Raw genomic sequence first — 14,498 nt, 5'->3', positions numbered from 1 at the left:
GAGATACTGGAACGCTGCTGTCATGTCATCCCTTAGTCCTTATTTTCATTAAACTAGCCGTGGCCAGTTCCTGCAACCGTTCTTCATATGTTTTAGCTTTCTGTCCCCTGATCATCTTTACTTCTCTTCTCTCTGCTCTTTCTTAGAGCCTCAACATCTTTTTCTTTCTTAAGACTCTCGTTCCCAGCCTCCCCAGCCAAAAAAAAAAACACCCCAAAGAAAAACGTTCGCCTAAAAACCCAGCATCGTTTGATGGGTGGCCTAGACTAGAGGACCTCTGAGGTCCCCCCTCTCTAAGTTCAAGTTTCCCATTCGGGCTCCCCGCCTTTCCCCAAAGCTGATTGGGTCAAAGAGGGCCAATCAGGCGCCTTCCGCCCCCCCTCCCCGAGCCGCTGCTGGGGAACCCGAGGCGGCTGGGAGCTCCAGGCGCGCCTTGGCACAGCTGGCGAGCGCGTCTTCTTCTTGGAGCGAAACCTGAGCGGGGATCCGGGCTCGGCTGGGGCTCTTTTTCTTTTTTGGGCCAGCGGGCGCCGTGGTTCCCGAGCGGGCAGAGGCCAGGGCGGAGGAATGAGGCCGGGCTAAGCCAGTTCCCACGCTCTCCTCCTTGCGCTCTCCGCCGTCCGTCCCGTCCGCCTTCGCCTCGCCGTCTTCTCGGGCTCCCCCCATGGCGGGCTCGTCGCCTCCCCCGGCTTACTCGGACCTCAAGCGGGGCCGGGAGAAGAGCGGCAGCGGCGCCGAGCTCCAGCTGAACGGCGCCGAGGAGATCCCGGGCCCCGAAGAGGACGAGGAGCCGCGCCCCGCGCCCAAAAACTACTTGTGGCTGAGCATTTTGTCCTGCTTCTGCCCTGCCTACCCCGTCAACATCGCCGCCTTCGTTTTTTCGATCATGGTGAGTGGGGGTGGGGGGTGGGGGGACAGGGGAAGCGGGGGACCCCGCTGACAACTCTGCGCCCTGCCCAAATGTTGCCAGGACCTGTTCGGGACCCAGCGCCTCCTGGCCGTCGGGGAACCATCCCATGCGCCTGGGCACCCCTGCAAGCGGGAGGGGGGAGGAAGAGACCCCCTCCGGGTCTCCCCCCCCCCGTGTAATCTTGCTCCTCTTCCCAAACGCCATCCTCCCCCCCGGCCGCCCCCCCAGGTCCTCACCGTCACCCTTTCTCCCTTCCCTTTTAGGCGCTTGTGCGCTTTTACGCACGAAGCGCTCCATCTGGATGTCGGGGGGGCTAAGCGAGGGGCAACTGCGGGGAATGGTTTGGGGGGTTTGGGAATGGTTTGGGGGGCGCGGGGTTGGGGGCTAGGGGTCGGCCTCTCGGGGACCAAGGAGACGGGCGCTCTAAGTGCTTTGGCCTCGGGACAGGAAGATGGGAAACCAAAGGGGGTCGTTTCAGGCTCAGCGCCACCTTCCCGTTTTCGAGGCGACGGGGCGCTGGTAGCCGCTGCGCGGATCCTGCCGGGTTTTGCTTAGGAATTGCTTGAAGGCGCGGATCCCGCAAAGTGCAGCTTGGTCCGGGCTATAGTATCGCAATGTGTAAACCGCTTTGCGTCTCTAAAGCTGGCTTCCAGTCTTCTCTCCAAAATACGCCTGGTGTCAGGACCCACCCCAAACCACGTCTTAGGAAGACAAAATTCTTGGAGTCAAATCTATTCCAAAAAGAATCTTTACTATGACATGCTTGGTTGTAGGAAACGAGACAGGACTTAACATTATTCCACGAAGTAAACCCTTATAAAGAGTTCCCGGTTTAACCCCCCTTAACCCCATTTGGTCAGTCCCCCATCCTTTATCTCGTATCATCCCTCTCGTGGGGAAAAAGGAACTTAGGACCCTTCATGTTTATTGCTCTCTTCCGTGACAAAAGCCAGATGCTAGCCCCCCCTTTTGTTTCCCCAGTTCAAAAGGCTTTTCCTTTCCTTTGAAATGCCTAATACCGGTTCAATACACATCTATTCTCTTCTCTTCCGGAGATGGCAGAATCCATGGAATAATGTTTGAAACATTCCATTTATGAATATGATATAAATGGATTCTGACACCTGGGTTGGTTTGCTTGATTGCGCTTTAACAGTGTGTGGGGCTGGGCACTGAGTGCTTTTACCCTAAATGCCCCCAGCTCGTCTGGAAGTGGAGTAGAAGTATTAAAATTGCAAAGGTCGGGGAATTTATAGAAGAGATTCTGAGGAATTCTGGGGACAGGAAGTCTCAAATCCCCTGGTTGCCACCAAAGGTTGAAATACTTCCATTAGTCAGTTGTGTACCCAAGAGCCCCCCCCCCTCCCAACTCTATGTCCATTTGGGGTCCATTTGGCTAAAGGCAAGTTGTGATTACTATATTCTATGAATCTTTTTTTGTAAATGCAAAACATGGAAAAATGTAACCGCCTCTCCATTCACGTTCCAAAATATAACTGTTGAGACGAGCAGAACTGGGTAGTCTCTTGAGATGCTGCAGGCGAACTTCCATTATCAATAAAGGAGAATATTTGTAACGGGGTCAAAATGAGAGGTCCTTGGTGCTCTCTGAGCTTGGTGGTTTTCTTCCAGACGTTGATCGGTGTTAGCACTGATAATGTTGCACCAAGGACCCTTAACTTCCATTATCCCAGCCATCATGGCCAGCAATAGTGGGGGAGGACAGGGCGGGGGATGAAAAACTCCACCGCTGGTATCACAGAAGCGGAGAGCTCTGGACCACGGATTTCCACTTGCTAATGGATGTTCCTAAAGGTTCACAAACCACTGCGAGCGGGAATATCTGGTTACGCAATTACCGTATCAGGTTTATTATTTATTAGTGATCTGTGGGGGGGGGTCACTGTTTCAGAAATATTTCCTTAATATTAATATTCTTCAATGCCTTCAACAACAGCAGAGCTTCTAAGCTACCGGAACAATTCTTAAAAATTCATGGATAGTCTTATGAAGGAGATGGGCGGTTTCTCAATTTGATAAATAAATAAATACATCCAACGATGGGCCTGCCTTGAAAGTAGCTCAGCTCGAACTGTATAGCACAGTCAAACATCAGCCCGGGATGTGTTTGATGACATTTTGTACTATGTCATAAAATGTTTTGTAAAATTTGCCATATTTCAACACCCTCGGGAGTCATGGAGATTCCAGATTTTGGATGCTTTTTGTAAGTTAGTCCGTTTAAGGAATCTTGATTCAAAAACTGTGGCTCTGTGATGTGCTGTTTCGTCCAGTTAAAAGTTACAACAACGAGATTTTTTTAATAGTACTATTAACAGATTTATTTATTTTTCTTTCTCTTATCTTACTTTTTCCTGGATTGACTGCGAGGTGGAAATTCTGTCCTGTTGAAGTCTAACTTGAATCTGAATATTTATTTATTTATTTATTTATTTATTTATTTATTTTTGGGACTTATATGCCGCCCTATCTCCCAAAGGACTCAGGGCAGCTAACAACAATAAAAAAAAACAATACAAAAATTAAAAAAGAATTAAATAACAGCCCCAAAATAAATTAACTACACAGTTAAAAATTAAAACATATTTAAAAACCCATCATCAATCCAGGTCAGCCTGATGGAAGAAAAAAGTTCTGAGGTCACGGCAAAAGGACCGGAGATCCGGGGCCATCCGAAGCTCAAGGGGGAGTTGGTTCCAAAGGGCTGGTGCTCCCACAGAGAAGGCCCTGCCCCTGGAATAATTAGAATTATGCTAATTATTGCATATGGGAATTGGAGACAGCTTGAAGTTCATTTTTAACTGCTATTGTCTGTCTCTCTCTTAGCCCTTCTTTTGCCATTTATGCAGAAAGATTCAAGGAATATCAGCCTTTGGGGGAGATTCATGCCAGGACAATCTTGTGTGTTGATGAACATTTGCAAATGTAAAGGCTGTCACCCAAGGGATCTTAAAATTTCAGGTCATCTAGAACCCATTTAACATTCTTCATTCTCTCAAACAACATCACTTGGAAGCAAAAAAAGACCAGGCTGTGCAATTTTCTTGGAAACGATAAATACTTTGCATTGCTTCCTTCTGTTTTGCTATGGTATAGTTCCCAGTCTGTATCGCTCTGGGCTGACCTGGTGGTCTTCTATCCCGATGCCAAGCAAGGTATAATCTCAGTTCTAAAGACAGATGGTTGAATCTCCTTTGGAGTGTATATATATATATTTTTGTCGTTGTGCAGTTTGGTTGAAAGGAAGAAAAAAAAACCCAGTTTCATCGATGTTGCTATTTTGGGAGCTGCTAGGATTAAAGAGAAAGGGTTGGGGGGGGGGAAATAATTACAAAGCACCAGGATTTGCAGATCAAAGTTGTACTTGTGGAAAAGGCATTCTGTTGTTATACCAATTGTGACTGAAGCTCTGAGAGGGATACATCTAGAAATATTGAATTTGGGACGTATTGTATTGATCAGTCCTGAAACCCCTAATTTTACAAAAAATAAAATAAAATCCTGCTTTGAACTGCCTATATTTCTTAGGTGCCAAGATTGGACAGCCCTTCGTTTGGAATGCTATAATCTCCTGCCACTGAGACGAGATGACCTCCAAGGTCCCTACCAATTCTTCTGTATTCTAGGCTTTCTCCTTCCACCTCATCCTGAACTACTGTATATACTTCTGAAGGAAGCTGGGCCTTCAGCTAACGTGTCCAGAATAAGATCATTTTGAGCCTGGTAATTGGTTTCATTGCGGAAGAGAGTAATTGAATTGGACCCTGGAGGTCTTCTAGTCCAACCCCTGTCTTGTGGAAGCACTCTGGCTTTGATTGGTTTAGACAAGTTGTAAAGACTCATCGCTTTCGAGGCTGTTTTAGCGGTTATGCTCGTCGGTGCTTGTAATTTCGAATGCTGCCGTCCTTTACCTTTGCTCGTCACCCTGAGGATTCGCTGGAGTAGAAAGAGGGTAGATAAATACAGGAATCAATAAATGTCCCACTTTCTTCCAGCACCATGACCGTGATGGAGAAACATCCACGCATCGGTCCTCGCGTTTACGAACACTCCGGCCTCCCCCAGGGCCACATAATCAAAATGTGGTTGCTTGGCAACCAACATGTATTCATGAGGGCTGCAGCATCCTGGGGTGGGGGGTGTCCTATGATCACCGTTTGCAGCCTTCCCAGCTGGCTTCCAACAATCAGGGGGGGGGGGGCAATGGAGGAGCCTGGACCGGCTTCACAATTGTGTGATTCACTTAAGCACCTGGCAAAAAGGCCGCGACGTTGGGTGTCTGACTTAACAGGTGCTTAGCACTAGAAAGCCCGATCCCACTTGCGGTCCGTAAGCGGAAGACTCTTAAGCCATGGTTGATGAGATATATCCACAATAGGCCAAACGTCTTTCACCCATACGACCACTGGAGGTGGCTTACCACGTCATGGAGGAAGATGGCGAGTCACAAAGAGACGCACTAAAATGGAACCACACCTAACGTGTCCAGAATAAGATAACATTTTGAGCCTGGTAATTGGTTTCACTGCGGAACAGAGTAACCGAATTGGAACCTTGGAGGTCATCTAGTCCAACCCCCTGCTCAGGCAGGAAACCTGCCCGTACCATTCCAGACATGTGCCTGTCCAGTCTCTTCTTAAAAAACCTCCCGTGTTGGAGCACCCCACAACTTCTGGAGGCAGGCTGTTCCACGGGTTAATTGTTCTCACTGTCAGGAAATTTCTCCTTAGTCCTAACAGTTTTTCCACTCTCTTCTGGAAAGCCTCCAGTGATGAAGCCCCTGTAACTAGGTGATATAAACAACAGGCCCGGCAGATCTAGAATTTATTTATTTATTTTATTTTATTTTAATTGCATTTATATCCCGCCCTTCTCCGAAGACTCAGGGCGGCTTACAAGCTTAGCAGTAGATTGAGATTAGAATCTAATTCTTCCCCCAAATCCTGCTTGGATTATAATCGCTCTTTTGCTGGTGGGGACACCAGTTTATCGGCTTCCTTGCACAGAACACAGAAGAGGAATAACAAGAGTTGGGAGAGACCTTGGAGGTCTTCTAGTCCACCCCCCTGCTCAAGCAGGAGACCCTAACCCTAGACCAGGGGTAGGCAACCTCGGCTCTTTTATGACTCATGGACTCCAACTCCCAGAATTCCTGAGTCAGCATAGCTGACTCAGGAATTCTGGGAGTTGGAGTCCATGAGTCATAAAAGAGCCAAGCTTGCCTACCCTAGCCCTAGACCAGGGGTAGGCAACCTCGGCTCTTTTATGACTCATGGACTTCAACTCCCAGAATTCCTGAGCCAGCTTGGCTGGCTCAGGAATTCTGGGAGTTGAAGTCCATGAGTCATAAAAGAGCCGAGGTTGCCTACCCCTGCCCTAGACCATTCCAGACAAATGACCGTCCAGTCCTGTCCTACTGATTAATTGTTCTAACGATCAGGAGATTTCTCCCGGGTTGATTCTCTCCTTGATTGGTTCCCATCCGTTGCTTCCTGTCCTGCCTTCAGGGGCTTTGGGGAAGAGGTGGGACCCCATCTTCTCCGTAGAGGCGGAGGGGGGGTGACCGGCACAAGCTGAGATTGCGGTTGCAGCCCTCTGCAGCAGAAGTCACACACCCTTTCTCTATTGATCCAAGACCGGGGGTGGGAGGGAAGGATCTGGGCCAAAAACAAGGCCAAGGGATTTAGCAGCCCTAATGGACTGCATTGCATTACTTAGAAAGAGACAACGGGCTCTTTTGAAGCTCCCGGAGATACAGGGAGCCTTGCCAAACCGGCTGAGATATGAGGGAGGCTCCCTCAGCCAACAGGATGTGGAAGCAGGCAGGCCAGATTGGCAAGAAGGGGGGGGGAGGCGCTGGGGGGGGGTAGCTCCTCCACTCACTCACTCGCTTTCTGACTTTCTGCAACGGGGAGCCCACAGAGGCGTGTAGACAGCGGTGGTGCTTTTTTTTCCAAGCTGAGATATGAAATTGCCCCGTCCGTTGGGCAAAAACGAATCTGCTGGGAGAATGGAGAGGGAACAAGCTCCAGTCCCAGGTGGTTGAATGTCCCCCCCTTTTTTTGTATTGCTTATAACTTCATATCTGGGGGACTGCCCCAAAGAAGAGGGGGGGGGGTTGTCAAGCTATTCTCCGAAGCGCCTGAAGGCAGGAGAAGAAGCAACGGATGGAAACTAACCAAAGACAGAAGCATCCTGGAACTAAGGAGGAATTTCCTGGCAGTGAGAACCATTAACCAGCGGAACTCCTTGCCTCCAGAAGTTGCAACCTTGGAAGTTTTTAAGAAGAGATTGGACAGCCACTTGTCTGGAATGGTTGTAGGGCAAGGGTAGGCAACCTCGGCTCTTTTATGACTCATGGACTTCAACTCCCAGAATTTTGCTGACTCAGGAATTCTGGGAGTTGAAGTCCATGAGTCATAAAAGAGCTGAGGTTGCCTACCCCTGGTATAGGATTTCCTGCCTGAGCAGGGGGTTGGACTAGATGACCTCTGAGGTCCCTTTCAACATTATCATCATCATCATCATCATCATCATCATCATTATTATTATTATTATTATTATTATTATTATTATTATTATTATTATTATTACTATTGAATCATAGGACCGGAAGGGACCTCAGAGGTCTTCTAGTCCAACCCCTTGCTCAAGGCAGCAGACTTTATACCATCCCGGTCAAATGGTTGCCTAGTAGTCTATTCTTGAAATAAGTCTACTCCAGGGGTCTCCAAACGTAGCCACTTTTAAGACTTGTGGACTTCAATTCCCAGAATTGCGAAATTCCCTTTAATCAATGTCTCAGTTAGCAACAGAGATTCCAGGCTGAACGGTGGCCGTAAAACAAGGACTACCTCTATAATTATTATTATTTTTTAAAGTGTTTCAGACGTCTGTTCCCAGTTCAACTCGCCCCTCCCTGCTCTTTCTTCTGTGGGTCATCTTACTCCTGACCTCAGAGAAGAGTCAAGTTTTCAGGCCCGGCCCTTGTGAGTTGTTGCCTGCGTAGGCTTCTTCGGTGTCCCCTTGCGGTAATGAGATCTGTTTGTGTTAAGCGGCCAGGAGAAGGGAGACACGTCCTCAGAGGGCTGGACTTCAAATGGCCACTTTTGTGCTTTGGCTGGGGCGTCGCAACCAGCTTGTACGTGCAATTTTATTTCCCACCCACCCCAAATCCACAAGTCCACAAGTGATGAAAGGGCCAAGTTTGAAGACCCCTGCTCTAGAGGAAATCAATTCCACTGGTTAATTGTCCTCACTGTTAGGAACTTTCTCCTTCGTTCCAGGATGCTTCTCTCCTTGACCGGTTTCCATCCGCTGTTTCTTGTCCTGCCTTCTGCTGCTTTGGAGAATAGGTGGACCCCCTCTTCTTTGGGGCAGCCCCTCAAATGCTGGAACGCTGCTATCATGTCGCCCCAAAGTCTTTCTCTTCTCTAGACACCCCCAATTCCTGCAACTGTTCTTCATACGTTTTCATCACCAGAGCTCCGCGGTAATAGAACAGGTGAAAGCTAATGTCGGGATTTTTAACCTCGGTTGCATCTGCCTCCTCCTCCTTCTTCTTTCTTCTGCAGGCGTTAAACAGCTACACTCAAGGCGACATCGAAGGATCGAGAAGGCTGGGCCACACGGCTCTGGTGGTCGCCGTTGCCTCAATTCTCATCGGTCTCTTGATGATTGTAATCCTTTGTATTGTCCATTATACTACGGTAAGTCGTCTTGGGTTGTCCCTGGCTTGTATTTAACTGCCCTCTGGCTGGTGTCCTTCCCATGTAGCGGGACTGCAATGCCCATCACCCACCACCCAGCCCCGCCTAGGGGAGGGATGGGCACTGGAGATTCCACGCAGCTGACAAGTTCTACATTTCTCAACCCAAGGGACCGCCTCTGGTCCTCCAAGGATGGATGGATGGATGGATGGAGAGAAGTAGATATAGATGATATAAATGATATACCGTGTTTCCCTGAAAATAAGACCGGGTCTTATATTAAAGACGCATTAGGGCTTATTTTCCAGTTAGGGCTTATATTCGGGGAAATACGGTACTAAATGCGTCCGTCTGGCTGACAATCTTAACCCAGGGCTTATTTTGGAGGTGGGGCTTATATTATGAGCGTCCTGGAGGGGAAAATCACAGTAGGGCTTATTTTCTGGTTGGGTTTTCCTTATTTTCAGGGAAATACGGTAGTTATAGATAACATAGATATACAGTAGGACAGACACGTGAATAAAGCAGGATTTTAGGAAGCATGTTCAGTACCCTGGATAGCGATTATAAATAGGCCAGAGTGGTAGAAAGCTTAAGAGCTGGACGGAACCAAGAGAAGAACCAACCCAGGTGCTATGGGGCTACCTTTGGGCCCACCCCAGCCCTAACAGACAAGGTTGTGGCGGGCACCAGAGAAGCGGGAATTCCCACATCGCTACCTTAACCTCTCCATTGTAAAAGCAAAACCCAGTGCCATAAGTGTCTCATCTCCCAACCTGCTGCCCTTCAGATGGGTCCGATTCCCCCGCCACCAAAGACAACCCCGGCCTTCCCAATTTGGTCCATCAGTCAAGATGGGGATGATATAACATTGGGCCCAAACAGCTCGTCATCACTTGCCTCAAATTGTTATTGCAGTATTGGTTACGTGTAGGTCTGCCTAAGACTGTCCTCTTGAGATGGGTATCCTGTCTCCCTGTCTGCTCAATAAATGTATTGATTGTTATTGCATTTGTTGGCTTTTCATCTTTGGTGCACTTCCCCCAAATCCCCACTAGGAGATGGGCGGCTATGTACAGTACATTGATTCCAGCAGTCAGCCCATCAGCAATTGGGACTAGAACTCACAGTCTCCTGGCGAATGGCCCAGGGTCACCCAGTCAGTTTTCATGGCTAATACAGAATACGGAATAACAGAGTTGGAAGGGACCTAGTCCAACTCATGATCAAGCAGGAAACCCCGTTACCATTCTGGACAAATGACTAGAACTCATTGTCTCCTGGTTCCTCGGCTAGCCACCTTAACCACTAGACCAGGGGTAGGCAACCTTGGCTCTTTTATGACTCGTGGACTTCAACTCCCAGAATTCCTGAGCCAGCATGAGAGAACTATGGCCCCCTCATGACTCATGGACTTCAACTCCCAGAATTCCTGAGCCAGCATGGCTCAGCTTGGAAAACTCTCCCTTTTCCCTCAGCGTGGCTGGCTCAGGAATTCTGGGAGTTGAAGTCCACGAGTCATAAAGTGGCCTAGGCCTAGGCCAGGGGTAGGCAACCTTGGCTCTTTTATGACTCGTGGACTTCAACTCCCAGAATTCCTGAGCCAGCATGGCTCAGCTTGGAAAACTCTCCCTTTTCCCTCAGCGTGGCTGGCTCAGGAATTCTGGGAGTTGAAGTCCACGAGTCATAAAGCGGCCTAGGCTTAGGCCAGGGGTAGGCAACCTTGGCTCTTTTATGACTCGTGGACTTCAACTCCCAGAATTCCTGATCCAGCATGTCCACGAGTCATAAAAGAGCCAAGATTGCCTACCCCTGCACTAGACCAAACTGGCTCTCCTATAGTTAGCGATCAGGGACGATGGAAGTTGTAGTTCAACAGTATTGAGAAGCTTTCAAGACTTTCCCCTTTCTTCATCTCCTTTCCTCGTTATCTCTTCTTTCAAAACAGGATCTGATGCAATTACTGTCTGGGGAAAGCTAACATCTCTGGCAAAGAGGGCACGGTTAGGATCAGGAGAGAAAGGAAATTAACATTATTATTTTATTTTTTTTTCCCATTAAGCTGGACGAGGCCCGAGGATTAATGCAAAATTTCAGCAGCCAGGGGAATTGAAAGAACAGCCGCTAGGGCCCAAGAGGTTTTGAGTGCACTTCTATCAAATTATCACCATTTTAAAGCAAATCGGCCACACCCGATGGAGGGCCACGGCCCTGGGGTGGGGGTGGGGGTTGGGGACCCCTGCTGTACTTCATTTCTGTCATTGGGGTTTTCTTTTTTCTTCCTCCCCCTCCGCCCCCCGAGTTTGGTGCACGTCTGTCTTTTGCACTTTAAGGTTTTTGCTAGCTTTGCAATCCACCTGGTGAATTTCTGAGGCCAATTAGGAGAGTGAAAACGAATAATACATGAGAATGTTAAGAGGGATGTGATCGCATGTCTTTGGTTTGAAGCCTACACGTATTACCGAGTTGCCAACTTTGCAGACCACTAGACTGGATGATCTTTAGGGTCCCTTCCAGCGATTCAGAGCTACCTTTTTTTAATGTTCAGAACTGAAACCGCGCTGTTCCCGCTGGTGGCGGTCGGATTAATTGCTTTGAGAGGGACTCCATTAACTCAAAGAGCGCCTTTAATTAAGCGAGCGGAAGATTGCACATGTCTGAAAGATTATTGTTAACATGGGTGCCGATGAGGTGGCAGGGGGCAAATACGAGGGATTTGATGAGGGGGTGAGATTCTTGCGAGAAACCAAATATCTGTGTTTGTAAGTTCCTTAGCAGGGGATCGTGAGGGGGGGGGGAAAGCCAGGATACCAGCGTTCAAAATGCTGCCCGCAATCGAGTCACCAAGAAAGTTGGAGGCTGAGAAGATGACGGACAGACTCCAGGGAGCGCTAATTCAGCCTTGCTTGGAAGAATCTCTGCTGGAAGCTGATCATGATTTACCAGAATAGCTTCGGGGGGTCCCCCAGAGGCCTTCTTGTAAATGAAAATGGGCAGCTGCGAGCAAAACTCCGCTTGGAAAAGGGCCCGCTTGCCAAGAGAAGGGACAGCAATCAAATGGCATAAATCATGTCCCGGCAGAAAGATGCCTGGCTTGTTTGCTTCGGAGCAATTGGGGCCCCATCTTTTCCGGTCAGTTGGCAACCCTGGGGATACAGCAGTTAGTCCTTGACCTGCAACTTTGGTGACCAAAGTTACAACAGTTACTAAAAAAAGCGAGTTACGACCGCTTTTCACGCTTGTAACCGTTGCAGCAGCCACCTCCGTGATCACATGATCAAAATTCACAGGCTTGGCAACTGGCGCGTACGTGCGACAGTTGCAGTCTCCTGACAAACAAAGTCCACGGGGAAGCAAGCCAGATTCGCTTAGCGACCGTGGTACTAACGTAACAAAACGCGGCAATTTCCTTCACAAACCTGGCGAGGAAGGGGGCAAAATGGGGCCAAAGCCGCTTAACAAACGTCTTACTTAAGAACAGAAATATAGGGATCGGTTGTGGCCGTAAAGCCGAGGACTACCTGTTATTCCTCCAGGGTCAACTGTTGCCAGGATTGAGCGCTGGGTCGTCTCTGATGCTCCACGTTCATCCTGTAGTGTCTCCAGAAATGGCCCAAGGAGAGCCTGCTGATGCATTCCACGTTCAAGCTGGAGGGGTTTTATGAAAACATTGAAAACACCCCCCACACACACAAAAAAAGGGCTCAGACATTAGCAAAGCTGGAGTCATTTCCTGACAACTGGGCTGGGTATTGATTTTTTTTTTAGACTCCCCTGATGCATAATTCAGCTTTTAGTGTTGGGGAGGTGACATCTGTCAATGGGAGCCAAATGCTTTTGATTCAAAAGGGCACCGAGCTGCTAATGCACAGGACTGTTTGTTTAATGGGAACACGAACCATTAAATAATGTGTCCATTAGGCCCGGTGGATGAATAATTTACTAGGTCAAACTTTCTCAATCTCTCTGCCTCTTTTTTTTCCTTTCCCTCCCCCTCTCCTCCCTCCCCTTCTCCTGGACCTCCCATTTTATTTTATTTTATTTTATTTTATTTTATTTTATTTTATTTTATTTTATTTTATTTTATTATTTATTTTATTTTATTATTTTATTTTATTTTATTTTATTTTATTTTTTTATTTTATTTTATTTTATTATTTTATTTTATTTTAATTTTATTTTATTTTATTATTTTATTTTATTATTTTATTTTATTTTATTTTATTATTTTATTTTATTTTATTTTATTTTATTTTATTATTTTATTTTATTTTATTATTTTATTTTATTTATTTTATTTTATTTTATTTTATTATTTTATTTTATTTTATTTTGTTTTATTTTATTTTATTTTATTTTATTTTATTTTATTTTATTTTATTATTATTTTATTTTATTTTATTATTTTATTTTATTATTTTATTATATTCTTTTTCCTGCAATGCAGCACACCATCTGAGTTCAGAGGCGCGGGATGTGAACGTATCCCGTCTCCAGGCCCCGTGACACAAGGGGGAGGAGGGTCCGTCCCATGAAGAAAACGTAAACACGGATGCTCAACAAATCGAACCCAGCTCTGGTTGGTTCCTTTTTATCTTACAAGCCTGGCTCAAGGCCCAGGTGAAGATCTCCAGCGATTGTTGGCTGGCTGTTGGTTCCCTGTCTTGAGATTAGCAGCTCCTTCCCCTCCGAAGAACCGTAAATAGGGGAAAAAGAGGGGGGGAAATAAATAAATTGCCAGTCTTTCTTAAAGAACGTCTTTATGGAACTCCCTTTTGCCAACCCTCTGCTCCCTTTTCCTGCACGCCAGAAGTGTAACGTGTAGCTCGCCTGCCCTGTCCTAGGCTTTTGCACTCGGCTATCTCCCAGGCTGGAGATCTTTGCTGGCTGAACGTTCCAGATCGGCGAATGGATGCAAGATCTGTCCCACAGGAGGTCAGAAGAACTGGAGTTTCCTTGGACTTCTGACTTCCATCCGTGAACCCAATGTAGCATCTCAGGGCACCAGAGATGAAGGCATCCACAGGACACATCGGCACCCAGGAGATGTTTTCAACCTCCTCCTTCTCTCTCTCTCTCTCTCTTGGGCAAGGAATGAGTCTGGCCTTCTTTACAATATCTGTAATGCGTCTGTTTTGATCGTGCCTCTTTTCACTGGCTGTGTACCCCTTCTGTCTGCGAGTTGCAGAAAGCATGCATTATCCAGAGAACGACAATGCCTTGGTGGCAACCTGAAGGAATGAGGGTGGGGTGTGTGTGTGTGTGTGTGAGAGATAAACCCATCACTTTCTATAGGGATGGTTTACTCTGTAAGAGGAAGGGGACGCTTGGAAATCAGAGTTATTGCCTGCTCCTTGGACTCCTGCGAAAGAGACGGTTTTGGGGGGTGAGGCTGAGAAAGCAAAGGAATGAAAAAAGGGGAGCTGAAATTTAATCAGGTCGAGTTATGTTGTTGCCATGAAAATATATATATATATATTCAACCTTTCCCTTGGTTGTGCCGGATCCAGAAATCCTTGACCCGTGGCAGCGAGGAATGTAACGTCTCTTGGTTTACGAACAGGGGTATAGGAAAAGATCCAGGTATGCCGTCTCTCTTACTTTATGTTTTTTAAAGGTGATTTCGTGGTCACGAGCGGAGGGGGTTCCAAGATCCCTGGTCAGGTTGCAGAATGAAAAGTCCTGCTTGTCAAGGAATTCAAAGAATAAACTTGCCTTGGTTTGTACGTGCTTTCCTTCCGTCATTTCGGCGCAGATGAGGGCATCAGTCTGGAGGAGAGCAAAGATGGGGGTCCTTACAGGAGTGACCCCCCCAAAGCTGCAGGAATCAGGAAAACGGTTGGGGGGGAAGGGGGGAG

The 14,498-nt window shown here is 47.4% G+C and overlaps 1 protein-coding gene across 1 annotated transcript; it reads left to right on the top strand.

Annotated features, from left to right (window-relative positions):
• Window positions 1-349: 349 nt before the first annotated feature.
• On the top strand, window positions 350-13,356 carry TMEM233 (transmembrane protein 233). Its single transcript, XM_081339384.1, has 3 exons — window positions 350-889; window positions 8,506-8,640; window positions 13,088-13,356. Exons 1-3 carry the CDS (start codon window positions 665-667, stop codon window positions 13,097-13,099), a joined length of 372 nt encoding a protein of 123 aa, XP_081195510.1. The 5' UTR covers window positions 350-664; the 3' UTR covers window positions 13,100-13,356.
• The last annotated feature ends 1,142 nt before the right edge of the window (window positions 13,357-14,498 follow it).

The sequence above is a fragment of the Vipera berus genome, assembly GCF_964194415.1.
Source record: "Vipera berus genome assembly, chromosome: 14".
Classification (NCBI taxonomy): Eukaryota; Metazoa; Chordata; class Lepidosauria; order Squamata; family Viperidae; genus Vipera; species Vipera berus.
This window is presented reverse-complemented; position numbering and strand designations above follow the sequence as displayed.

What these genes read in the sequence shown, in the direction of transcription:
- TMEM233 (XM_081339384.1), top strand. Translation starts at nt 665, where the DNA reads ATGGCGGGCTCGTCGCCTCCCCCGGCTTACTCGGACCTCAAGCGGGGC. An exon ending in CCTTCGTTTTTTCGATCATG is followed by an intron (nt 890 to 8,505) that starts GTGAGTGGGGGT and finishes TTTCTTCTGCAG; the next exon opens with GCGTTAAACAGCTACACTCA.